Here is a 12151-nt window from a genome sequence, read left to right on the forward strand (position 1 = left end):
TGTGTCCCCAGGCCCCTGTTCCTGGGTCCTCGGGAATGCGGGGCTGGGAGGGGAAGTGAGCGTGAGGCCGGGCGGGTGCGGGGCGTGGGCTCTGGGACTCACTTCTTGCCCCCGCTGTTCCTCTTGGAGCCTTTGCCCGGCTCCTCCTCCCGCTCCTCCTCCCGCTCCTCCAGACCCACGTCCTCAGGGCCCATGCCCTCGGGCGCCAGCTCCTTGAGGCTCACGGCCTTCTTGGCCCTCTTGCCTCTGCCCTTGATGTCCTCCTTGATCTTGGACTTGGCCCGCTTCTTCCTCCGGGACTTGAGCAGGGAGCGGACCAGGTAGCCCTTCCACACGGCCTGGATGAGCGTGGCCGCCCGCACCATGCGCAGCATCTCCTGCTCGGCCTCCAGCTTCTTCTTGGAGCTGATGTCCCGCTCCTGCTGGATCTGCAGGAACTCCTCGGCCAGCACCTCGTGCCGCTCCTTCAGCTCCTGCAGCTGGATCTTCTCCTCCTGGTGGATGCTGTCCAGTTCCTCGAACTCTTCCTAGGGCGAGGGGCGGCGTGGGCCAGGGCCGAGCGAGCCCCGCCCGCGAATCCCCCCAGCCCTTCGCTACCGGGTCCAGTGGGGCTTATGACAGTTTCCCATCCTGGAGCGGCTGTGCCCCGCGGGGCTCCACCTTAGACATCCTCGTCTGGAATGTGGGGACGGGCCCGGCGCTAGAGTCCAGTGGTTGGACACTTACCTTGCACACGGCTGACCCAAGTTTCCGCCTTGACACCCCATTTGGTTCTCTGAGCACTGCTGGGAGTGGCCCAAAAATTTTAAAAATTTGGGGAAAGTGGCTGGGGCGACAGCACAGCGGGTAGGGCATTTGCCTTGCACGTGGTCGACCCGGGTTTGATTCCCAGCATCCCATATGGTCCCCTGAGCACTGCCAGGAGTAATTCCTGAGTGCATGAGCCAGGAGTAACCCCTGGGCATCGCTGGGTGTGACCCAAAAAGCAAATAAAAAAAAAAAAATATATATATATATATATGGAAAGTGTCAAACCCGAGGGTGAGGGCCAGGAGTGCTGTCGTCTGCTATCTCCAGCAGCAAAGAAAACCCCCAGGCCATGCCCACTGCAGCTCACCGCCTCGGGGCATTTGGACATGCAAAGCCCCTTTCTGGAGCTCAGTGAGCACAGAGAGGCCCCGACTGGCCCTTCCCAAGCACAGAGCACCCCCGACTTTCAGCCATGCAGGCCTTTGGCGCCTCTGTGACCTCCGCATCTCTCCGAGAGGGGTCGATGCCTGGGCCCCCCACTCTGCCCGTCCTCCAGGCAGACCCTGTGTGGGCCACAAGAGCAGGGACCCAGCTGCCTCCCTGACACCCGCTGTGGCCCCAGAGGAGAGTCTGCAACCCTGGGCTGGGGCGTGCCGGGAGTGACCGGGAGGACAGGCAGTGCAGCGCGCGGGCACTAGGTGGAGCCAGGGGCGGCGGAGGCCACCGGCGGGCACCTGCTGGTGGCTGGACGCTGCTGCCTCCTGCCTCCCCTGCGCAGGGCAGGTCAGCTGCGGCCACACCCTGGGGCCTCGCTGGGCAGGCTGGGGATGTGGCCAGGGGTCCGGGAAGAGCATGCTGAGGGCTGGGGGCACCTGCACTGACACAGCACAGGGCCCGGGTGGCGACACACACCTGCTTCTCCTCCATTTCCATGTCGTACTTCTGAATCCAGTTCTCGATTTCCGTCTCCACTTTGTATTTTTTCTAAAAGAGCATCAGCGGGTCGTTGTTCAGAGGCCAGTGTGGACGTCCAGCACCGAGGCGAGGCACCGCAGTAGGGGCCGGGATCGCTTCACCTGCTGGCCCTCCACCCCCACCCCGGCTTGCTCTGGCCACACCAGCTCACTCGCACTCACCCGGGTTCACGGGGCTCACGGGGCGGAGCCTGGATTTGAACCCTGCAGTAGGGGCTGCTGGGGGGAAAGGGCCCAGGTTGGGGAGGTCAGCAGGTGGGTTTAGGGGCAGCAGAGGGCCCTGGCCCGTACTTGCATCTAAAAGATCAGCACCCGGAGGTGGTGAGGTTCACGCCACTCTGGTGCCCTGAGCACTGCTGGGAGCGATCCCTGATCCCAGAGCCAGGAGTAGCCCCTGAGCGTCTCTGGGTGTGACCCAGCCCCCACTGTGCCCTTTGGTTTGGGGGAGGGGGAGGGGATGGGTTTTCTTTGGAGGTGATGAAATGGGAAGATTGATGAGGAGGATGTGCCAGAAGCTGCTTAAATGACCTTAAAATGGATCCTTGTATGTTTTATAAATTTTACCTCAATTAAAACTCCTTTTTTTTCCTTTTTGGGTCACACCCGGTGATGCACAGGGGTTACTCCTGGCTCTCCACTCAGGAATCACTCCTGGCGGTGCTCTGGGGGCCCATGGGATGCTGGGAATCGAACCCAGGTTGATCATGTGCAAGGCAAACACCCGCCCCGCTGGACTATCACTCCAGGCCCTCAATTAAAACTTTCTAATAATAAATCGGCTCCTGGGTTTCATTCCCGACACCCCAGGGGTTCCCCTGAGCTCTGCCAGGAGTGAGGCTGTGCGCAGAGCCAGGAGTAACAAGCCCTGAGCAGCAGCCAGGGTTGGCCCCAAAACCAAAATAAATAGATACAATCAGCTCCTTCATCCTTCAGAGGAAAGATTCTTAATGTGGGCAGCCTGGGTGCGCTGCTTTGGGGGGCTGAGACCCCAAGCACTGCCCCCCTCCCTGTGAATCTGCATCTGTCCCCTTATAGTGAGGGGCGCCCCACCCTCGGCTGCTAGGGGACTAGGCAGCTCCCCGGACTGTGTCTCTGATGGGGACGTGCAGGTGGGGAGGCTGGCCTGGAACCGGGCATTAGAAAGGCTGGAGCTGGGTGCAGGCCGGGCTCATCTGCATAGGAGTGCAGGGAGCCAAGTCGTCAAGCAAAGAAGTATCAGCACCCGCTGAGTGCTGGCGAGAGGGTTAGAATGAACAGGGATTCATCCTGATCCACGAAGACACATCGGGACACTTCCACTTTTTTTTTTCTTTCTGGGTCTCACCTGGCGATGCCCAGGAGTTACTCCCGGCTCTGCGCTCAGGAATTACTCCTGCGCTCTGGGGACCCTACGGGATGCTGGGAATCAAAACCAGGTCGGCCCACTGTGCTACAGTTTGGGTTCACACTTCCACTTTTCAAGGAAAAGATGAAAGGGGCCAGAGCACTCGCACAGTTGGGCAGGCGTTGCCCTCGCACGCAGCCAACCCGGGTCCGTCCCCGGCGCCCCATCTGGTTCCTGGAGCCCCCAGGAGCGATCCCTGAGCACAGAGCCAGGAGTCGGCCCTGACTCCCCCCAAACCAACCCAAAGCTCCTTCCTGTCCTCCTCGGTGACCCCCCAGTCGCAGAGCTGGCCCCTGTGTCCCCGCCAGGCTCCCCTGCCGCGCCCCTCCCGGCCCGCCCCGGCACCTTCCGCAGCGCCTGCTCCACCTCCTGGTTCTCCGCCACCAGGTTGTTGAGCTGCGCGCGCAGCACCAGCAGCTCCTGCTGGGTCTTGGCCAGCCGCGCCTGCGAGGAGCGGTAGTCCAGCTTCTGCTGCTTCTCCGCCTCCTGCCGCGTGCGCAGGAGGCTGTTCTCCGACAGCCGCAGCACCTGGTGCAGGTGGTTCTTCAGCTCCTGGATCACGAAGTTCTCCTTCTCCAGCTGCACCGGGGGGAAGGGGGGAGGGTCAGCGGTGGCGGGCAGAGCTGTGACGGGCAGCGGGGAGGGTCCTGGGGCCAGGCGGTGCGCTCGGGGTACTGCAGTTCTGGAGCTAGAAGCCCCCCCACCTCCTGCCTGCCTGACGGTGTCACCCCCTAATTTAACACTGAGGCTAGGCACATCCTGGGGGGCACCCCCTGACCTGGTGGTGGTCGGCCCCGGAGCTGTCCGACTTGGAAGCCATCACAGGCTCTGCCACCCGCAGGGACCCTCTCTGGTCCCCAGGAGACACCCCCTGGCCGAGTCCCGCGCCCTGTCCCTGGCACTCAGCAGTAGGTTTTGTGCCCCCCAATCAGAGCCCTGCGAGTGTTGGCCAACAGATCTGGCAAACGCGTTAAAGGTGCGGAGAGCAGACACAGGAGCTAGCCAGGCGGGGACAGGGCTGGGCCGCTGTAGGCCACCAGGCTCCCAAGCTGGAGGTGGGCCTGGAAGTCTTCCAGGGATCCCCATGTCTGTTCTCCCCAGAGAGGCCGTGGACAGAATCGTTCTTGGAACGTGGCCACAGCCCCCACCCCCCTTCCTGCATCTGCAGCTCCTGGAGAGTCGGGCCCACCCCATGACATGCCGAGGCGAGGGGCGGGCTGGAGTCACCCCCTGCACTTACAAAGCAGAGCATCCCCAAGCCCAGCTTCCCACGGGAGAAGTGCGTTTCCCCCAGTGTAAGACACTCTTGCTTTTTTTTTTTTTCCTTTTTTGGTGACACCCAGCGATGCACAGGGGTTCCTCCTGGCTCTGCACTCAGGAATTACTCCTGGTGGTGCTCAGGGGACCCTATGGGATGCCGGGAATTGAACCCGGGTTGGCTGCATGCAAGGCAAAAGCCCCACCCGCTGTGCTATGGCTCCAGCCCCCTCTCTTGCTTTTCATCCGCCAAACCTGTACTCAGACACCACCACACTGGGACGCTGTCAGGCCACACAGAAAAGTAGGTAAAGGGACAGCGTGTGCCCCAGGAGGGTCAATCGTTGGTCAAGGTCACTGCCCTTCTTAGAGACCCTCCCGCCCTCTGCCCCTTTGCCCTCAAGACAAAGATGAGGAGGGCGTTTGCCTTGCACGCAGCCCACGGGGTTCAATCTCCGGTATCCCACATGGGCCCCTGAGCACCACCAGGAGTGATTCCTCAGTGCAGAGCCAGGAGGAAGCCCTCAGCATCACCCAGACCAAAAAAGTCCCCACGATCCTTCCCACTGGGCCTCAAAGGCTCTGTGTGGACTGATTCCCGCCCCCTCCAGGCCACTCTATGCCCCCCACCCCCCACCCCGGGCTCACAGGCCCTCCCTGGGCTTTGGAACCAGCCAGGTAGGTGCACACACAGGCCCAGCTTCCTCCCTGGAGCAGGGCCGACCCACAGGTCTGACGGGTGCTGGGCGGTGCGTTTGGGGATGGTGGCTTCTCCGTCATGCAGGCAGGACTGAGTCCAGCACTAGCCCCCGGTGGGCACAGGTCACAGAACTGGCCTGCCAAGCCTTTGGAGGGAAGAATCCCATGGCATCTCCCCCGGAGCCTGGCCCGGAAGGTTCCCTGCCTCCCCATCAAAGTCATTCCCTCCTCCTTCCCTCTCGCCTTCAGTGGCCTGGCGTCTCTGAAGTTCGATTCTCTTGCAAGACTCCCTTCAAGCATTCTGTACTTACCCTTTGTTATGCTTTTCAAAACTGTAATCAGCTCAGCTCAGGACCTCAAAAATTCCCCACCACAAACTCTGAGACAGGGACCCGGTGGGCTTAACTCCGAGACCTGGTTCCCCGTCAGAGTTTGTGGAATAGATGACCGAAGGCCAGAGCCCTTGAAAGCACGGCAGAGGGTGCCGGCAGCCCCAGTCTCTGGGTTCCCCCTGCCTGTGAGCTTCCTCAGCCCCGGCCAACTGGCTGCAGGGTACCACCTCCTGCATCCCTGGGCTCGCCCTGCCCGCCAGCATCCTCCTGCCTCCGGCCGCGGGGTACCTACTTCGGCATCCCTGGTCTTCATGCTGCCGGCCAGCTCCTTCTCCAGCCCGTTGATGACTTCCTCGTTCCTCCGGTTCTGCTTGTTGATGTTCTGGATGAACTGGGTCTTGTCCCGCATCTCCATGGGGCTGGTGAGGAGCTTCTCGAAGAGGAACCCGCGTAGCTCCTTCAGGGCATCCACGAAGCGCTGGGCAGCTGGGCTCCGCCGCTGCTCCTGCGTCATCAGCAGGCCAGCGGCCCGGGGGTTGGTGAGCAGGAGCCGCACGACGTTCCTGGTGGAGTCCTTGACCCGGTCCCATGGCGAGGGCAGCTGGGCCCACCGCAGCTCCTCCGAGAGGAAGTGCTCATAGAACAGCCCGTCCTCGGCCTGGCCCGGCTCTCCCAGCCCGTCTCGGCTCTCAGGGGAGCGGGTGCTGGCCAGTAGGTCCTGGCAGAGCCCCCCGTGCTGCCGCAGCGCCTGCAGGATGTGGTCCTCCAGCAGCCCCTCGAGCGCATCCAGGCCGGACACTGTGTCCGGCAGCAGCGTCACCCACTCCACCTTCTGGATGGTCTCGTCCAGGACCGACATGATCCTCTTGGCCTCGATGGTGGTGAGTTTGGTCTTGGAGGGCGTCATGTACTTGAGGAAGGCGGCCGGCTTCTTGGTGGGCTCGGCCATCAGTCTCATTTTGTTGAGGTCGGGGCTCTGGTAGAGGGGCGACACCGAGAGGCCCTCCAGCGCATTTTCCTGAGCTGACCCCTGGGGCTCTGCACGCACGGGGAGGTGGTGGGAGGCCATCTGCCCTCGGGGGCTCGGGGGCCCTGAAAAGAGAGGAGGAGGCATGGGCAGAGGCCGGCTGCCCCCAAACACACACACACACACACACACACACACACACACACACACAGCACCAGGACCAGCGGCCTTGGGAGCTGGCACCCAGAACCTCTCACAAATTGCTTTTTTTTTTTATTAAGGGAACGTGTGTGCGTTGGGGGGGGGGGTGGTGTTTATTGAGCCACACCTGTTAGTGCTCAGGACTCACTCCTGGTGGGGCTTTCGGACCCCCTGTGACACCCGGGGACCAAATTGAGCTCAGCTGTCCCCAAGGCAAGCGCCTTCCTGGCTGTCCTGCGGCTCTGGCCACCCAGAAGCACTTTTTAGCTGTGGGGCCTCCAGGGTGGGAGGTCTGGAGGTGGCGGTGAGTGTGGGCTCAGGCGTGAGGTGAGGACCCTCACAGCACCCACACAAGGGTGCCTGGGCACAGATAAGCCAGCACTCGGGGATGGGAAGGGTGTGAGGCCCCGCCGGGGAACTTGCAGCCGCCCGGCTCTGCCAGCGGGTGATGGAGGAGGTGGCAAGCTTGGGTCATCCGGGGCAAGCGGGAAGGTGGCCACTTCCTGTACCACCCAGAAGCTGTGACCCGGCCGAAGTACAGCTGGACGGAAGCTCGGCCCTGCCCGCTTCTTCCGGCTCACCCCAGTGTCTCGTCTCCCTAGGGCTATAGCCAGGGATCCCAGGTGTGCTGTCTGGGGTCCAGAACTGGGAGAGGGTGGCAGAGGCCACCAGAGCGCAGCAAGCAGGGGCCCTGGGGGCTTTAGGGCCAGCACTGGTCGGGTCTCCAGCACTATTTTTTTTTCTTTTTGGGTCACACCCGGCAATGCACAGAGGTTCCTCCTGGTGGTGCTCAGGGGACCATATGGGATGCTGGAAATCGAACCCTGGTCAGCCGCGTGCAAGGCAAAAGCCCTACCCGCTGTGCTATCGCTCTGGCCTCTGGCACTGGTTTTCAAGTGTGGATTTTCCACGTTGGGGGGTGGGGGGGGACAACGGCTTAGAAATACGGTGTAAAATCAGATGAATGCAGTGTGTTGCCTCTGGCCTGGATCCCGGCAACAGGAAAAGGGGTTTTGGAGGAAAACGCTGAGAGCTTTAATGGAGTCAGTGGCTCAGTGCATGGCCAGTGTTCACGTGTGAGCTTTGGCAGACACAAGTCTGGAAGGCGTCAACGTTCATGGGGGTGCTGAGGGAAGGGGTACCAGGATTCTGGACCGGCTCTGCCAAGGTTCTGTACAATGATCCCACAAGTAAAACCTGACTGGATTGGGGCCCGGAGCGATTGTCTAATGGGCAGAACGTTTGCCTTGCGCGTGGCCCACCCGGGTTCCATCCCCCGCATCCCATATGATGCCCTTAGCACCGCCAGGAATGATTCCTGGGTGCAGAGCCCGGAGTCATACACTGCCAGATGTGGACCCCCAAAACACAAAATATAAACAAAACAAGCAGAAAAAGCTGACTGGGGGGCTGGAGTGATAGCACAGCGGGTAGGGCGTTTGCCTTGCACGAGGCCAACCCGGATTCGATTCCCAGCATCCCAGCACTGCCAGGGGTAATTCCTGAGTGCAGAGCCAGGAGTAACCTCTGAGCATCGCCGGGTGTGACCCCCCCCAAAAAAAACTTTAAAAAAGCTGATCTACAGCCCGTGCCTGCTCCTCTCGGGAGCTAGTGAGAGATGCTTAGCCCACCAGAGCGGACAGAGAGTGAGGGAGGGATGAAGGACCCTCTGGCGCTGAGGAAGACAGTGGCTGAGCGAGGGTCTGAGGCCAGGCAGCACCCATCCAAAACTGAAGCTGCTGGCAGCGGACTGGGCCAAGTGGAGACAGGGTTGGTCCCCGGCAATGATCCCCTCGACTCAATCTCCCGAGTTCCTGAAGGTGGTTCCTTCACACACAGTGTGGCAGGGCTGGCTGTGGGGCTTCCTCGGTCTCTTGGAGGATTAAGGATCGCTGCCCGCTGGCCACAGGGTGAATGGGGCACCTGTTTAATGAACGCCTTCTCCCCACTGTCCCCCAAAGCTCTCAGGCATAAATCAAAATGCCCGAATCCTTCCGAGAGGGTGGATGGAAATGCAACATTATAGGAAATGCTTCCAATTTGCTTTCAGCCAAATTACCTCCCTTGCTTTAAAGGGCAAACTTGTTTTCTTTGATTATGACGACGCCCATCAGCTCTTGGCAGCTCATTTGGGTGAACACGGAAAAAGCCGGTGGAACCCGGATCCCGGTAATGCATCTGACGCCCATGACAAAAACCACGGGCGAGTCTCTTTCCCTTGAATTCTAATGTGATGGTTTCATGTCCTTTTTAATGCCACCAGCCTTAATATTTAAATCATTTCCAATCCTGTGAAAATTCCTGCCCTAAGAGTGAAGCAAGATTGTTAATGGATGGGGAACTTTAATTGGATCGTCCCTTTATTTGTCATTAATTCTGCTGATGAACTTTATAAATGGAAATATATCTTTATCATGCAAATTATACCTCCGTCTTCATTCAAATGGGCTGGTTGGATATTTTATTACTTTCACTCTCAGAACATTTTGGTAAAAAAAAAAGTTTGAGCTAAATTATATTTTCCCTCGGGGGTGGGAGGAAGGAAAGGGAGAAAATGAACACCTATAACACTGGAATGTGGGGGGTCGTGGCGTGTAAAGAAACTGCTGCGTTGGTGGGAAGCAGGTTTCAAGGGTTTTCTTTGCTTTTTTGAGGGGGTCACATTTGGCAGTGCTCAGGGCTTACCCCTGGCTCTGCATTCAGGTATCACCCCTGGAGGGATTGGGGGGACCACCTGGGGTGCCGAACATCACCCAGGCAAAGCCAGCTCTCTTCTGCTGAACCTTTCACATAGCCCCAGGAATGCCTCTTTGTTTTGTTTGGGGGCAGTACCCAGTGGGGTCTGGCGAGGTGCTAGGGGCCTGCACTCGGCCCTTTGAGCCCTATCTCTAGCCCCCAGGAATGCCACCGAATTTATTTATTTAGGGTGTCACACCGGTGTTCAGGGGCTACTCAAGGTCGCTCCTGGTGGTGTTCATGTGTGTGTGTGTGTGTGTGTGTGTGTGTGTGTGTGTGTGTGTGTTTGGGGGGACCATGGGTTGCCGGGGATGGAACTAGGGGTCCCAGCATGCAGAACCCCTCACTCCAGCCCAGGGAAGCCACTGTAACAGCTGCCTCGAGAACTTCCTGTGTGGCCTACACTGTTCCGAGGATGGGCCTGGACGGACGCCTTGTTCCTTCCTCCCCTGGGCCAAGGATGTAGCAGGAGCTTTCGTTACCCCCAGTGGCAGGTGGCTTGGAAGGGAAGGGAGGGCAGAGAGGGGCCCGTCTTTGTTCCCTTACAGCCAGGGAGTATGAGAACTGGCACTGCGGTCCAGGCAGCCAGTCCCAGGAGCCCGCACCCCGACCACTACTCTGCCCAGCCTCAGGATTTGGGCACTGACTATGGTGGGCACTGGAAAATCACCCTCTGCCGGGCCCATTTCCTTCCTTCCTTCCTTCCTTCCTTCCTTCCTTCCTTCCTTCCTTCCTTCTCTTTCCCTTTCTTTTCTTTTCTTTATTTTTCTTTCTTTCTCTTTTTTTTTTTTAGTTTTTGGGCCACAGTTGGTGATGCTCAGGGTTTACTCCTGGCTCTGCGCTCAGGAGTCACTCCTGGTGGTGGGGCTCGGGGACCAGATGGGGTACTGGGGGTTGAACTTGGGCCATCTGCATGCAAGGCAAGTTCCCTACCCACTGCACTCTCTCTGTGGCTCCTGATCCCATTTCTGAATCCTGTCAAGACCCAGAAAACAGATACCAAGGTTCAGTTCCTACAGCGTTTGCCTTCTGTAACTCCAGATACAAATATTTGCACTTGTCGTTCTCGAATGCTCATCTGTGCATTTGTCCATCTGCCTGTCACCCACCCACCCTCCCACCCACCTTCCCATCTAGGTGTCTGCGAGTCTTGTGGATAGATGCGCCCGGCTTTCTGCTGCCTCACCATGCTCTTCCTGGTTCCCAGGGGTACCCCAGGATTAAATCGGTTTGCAGCACAACTGCCACCCCTCCCCTTTCTCGTCATGAGTCAGAAAGCGAACGGGGAGGCTCACGTTATTCGGGGGAGGCTTTGAATCACCTCTCTCTGATTACTAGTCTCTTCGGTCAATTATTCACACACTTTGGAACGCTTTTGAATGTATCGACCTCCGGAACTGTCACGACACAGGCACGATTGGGGGCGGGAGGGGGTGGTTCACGCTGTGTGGAATCGGCCTGATGGGCTGGGGAGGCTTCAGCTGGGGGTCCTCAGCGCTGCCTGGGCCCTGCGCTTCCTGCTGGGTCCCTCAACCAGGGGGCTTCTGGGAACTCACTTTCCCCCAGGGGTCCTCTTTCATGCCTTGCAGTGTGGTACTAGGCAAGTGCCCCGGGACCCCACACAGGCCAGGCGAGTGGAGTGCTCTAGGCCGAAGCCACGTCCCCAGGGATTTGCTGCTGGCCTGGGAACCCCCCTGTGGCGGAGCAGGCTAAGGGCCATGCCCTGGTGTCGCGCCAAGCCTTGTGGCTCTACTGTGGGCCTGGCAGCTCCATCGGGGGCCCACGGTGCCACGAGTGATCCCTGTCAGGCATGCGGGGATAACGGGGCTGGCCGGCAAGCTGCCCCCCCCCAGATCCATGTGGGAGCCTTGAAGTACGCAGTGTGTGACCCTTGTCACAGCAGCAGCCTCGATGACAGCAAAGGGGAGAGAAGCAAAGGAAGCTTCCCCTGTCCCGCCAGTAGAGTCACGGAAGCACATGGGAGCCACTGTGAAGTGACTTCATGCTGCAGAGATTCTGGTCCCCGGGGAACGTACGTCTCAGCGGAGCGCTCTGGGTTTCCAAACCTCGAGGTGGGCTGGCAAGATCTTGCCACAGGCCGAGCACACGCTTTGCATGCTGGTAGAGGGGCGGGGGGTGGGGGTTCGATCCCTGGCATGGCGTGGTCCCCTGAGCACCACCGGGAGTGACCCTTGACCACTGAGCCAGGAATAGCTCCAAAGTACCCGCTGGATGCAGCCTCCAAATTGAAAAATAGGAATAATTGGAATAAAGCGAGATCAGGAAATGGCAGAGAGCTGATCAAGGCATCTGGAAGGAGAGAGAAGAGAATCCGCATCAGGTGGGCAGAAAAAGGCCACCACCACCCAGCCCTGCTCGGGGCTGAAATGCTGAGTCAGCTGGGGGGGCCGGGAGGGGGGTGTCCCCTGCCCGTTACAGCCAGTAACACCACGGCAACTACTGCTAGGACACAGGAAGTGCCATCAAGGAAATGCCACCACAAGGCTGATGACCTAAGGAAGAGAGAAGCAATCCTTTGAGGAACAGAATCTACTTGCACCAGGAGAGCAGATGACCTGGACGGGCCGACAGCCAGTAAATGCACTGAGTCAAGAATTAATAACCTGGCCGGGGTGATAGCGCAGCGGGGAGGGCATCTGCCTTGCACCTGGCTTGACCTGAGTTCGATCCCTGGCATCCCATATAATGTCCTGAGCATTTCCTGCTAAGTGCAGAGCCAGGAGTAACGCCTGAGCACTGCTAGGTGTGGGCCAAACTCCCCAAAACCAAAAACAGTTTTTAATAACCAAAGGAGAGGGGCTGGAGCAATAGCACAGCGGGTAGGGCGTTT

At 59.3% G+C, this 12151-nt stretch overlaps 1 protein-coding gene across 1 annotated transcript; it reads right to left on the reverse strand.

The window, feature by feature from the left end:
* Nucleotides 1–98: 98 nt before the first annotated feature.
* Nucleotides 99–10489, reverse strand: IQCD (IQ motif containing D). Its single transcript, XM_056107197.1, has 5 exons — nucleotides 10426–10489; nucleotides 5689–6488; nucleotides 3454–3687; nucleotides 1663–1734; nucleotides 99–527 (listed from the first exon to the last, which is right to left on the reverse strand). The coding sequence occupies exons 1-5, from the start codon at nucleotides 10487–10489 to the stop codon at nucleotides 99–101; spliced, it is 1599 nt and encodes a 532-aa protein (XP_055963172.1).
* Nucleotides 10490–12151: the final 1662 nt, after the last annotated feature.

Source organism: Sorex fumeus, unplaced genomic scaffold (genome assembly GCF_029834395.1).
Source record: "Sorex fumeus unplaced genomic scaffold, SorFum_2.1 ptg000155l, whole genome shotgun sequence".
Taxonomy (NCBI): Eukaryota; Metazoa; Chordata; class Mammalia; order Eulipotyphla; family Soricidae; genus Sorex; species Sorex fumeus.

Excerpts from the sequence above, each read along its gene's own strand:
- IQCD (XM_056107197.1), bottom strand. The coding sequence starts at position 10,489 with ATGGTGAGGCAGCAGAAAGCCGGGCGCATCTATCCACAAGACTCGCAG. Across the intron at positions 3,688-5,688 it reads TGAAGACCAGGGATGCCGAA|CTGGAGAAGGAGAACTTCGT; the intron begins GTAGGTACCCCG and ends CCCCCGGTGCAG. Across the intron at positions 528-1,662 it reads TGGAAATGGAGGAGAAGCAG|GAAGAGTTCGAGGAACTGGA; the intron begins GTGTGTGTCGCC and ends CCCTCGCCCTAG.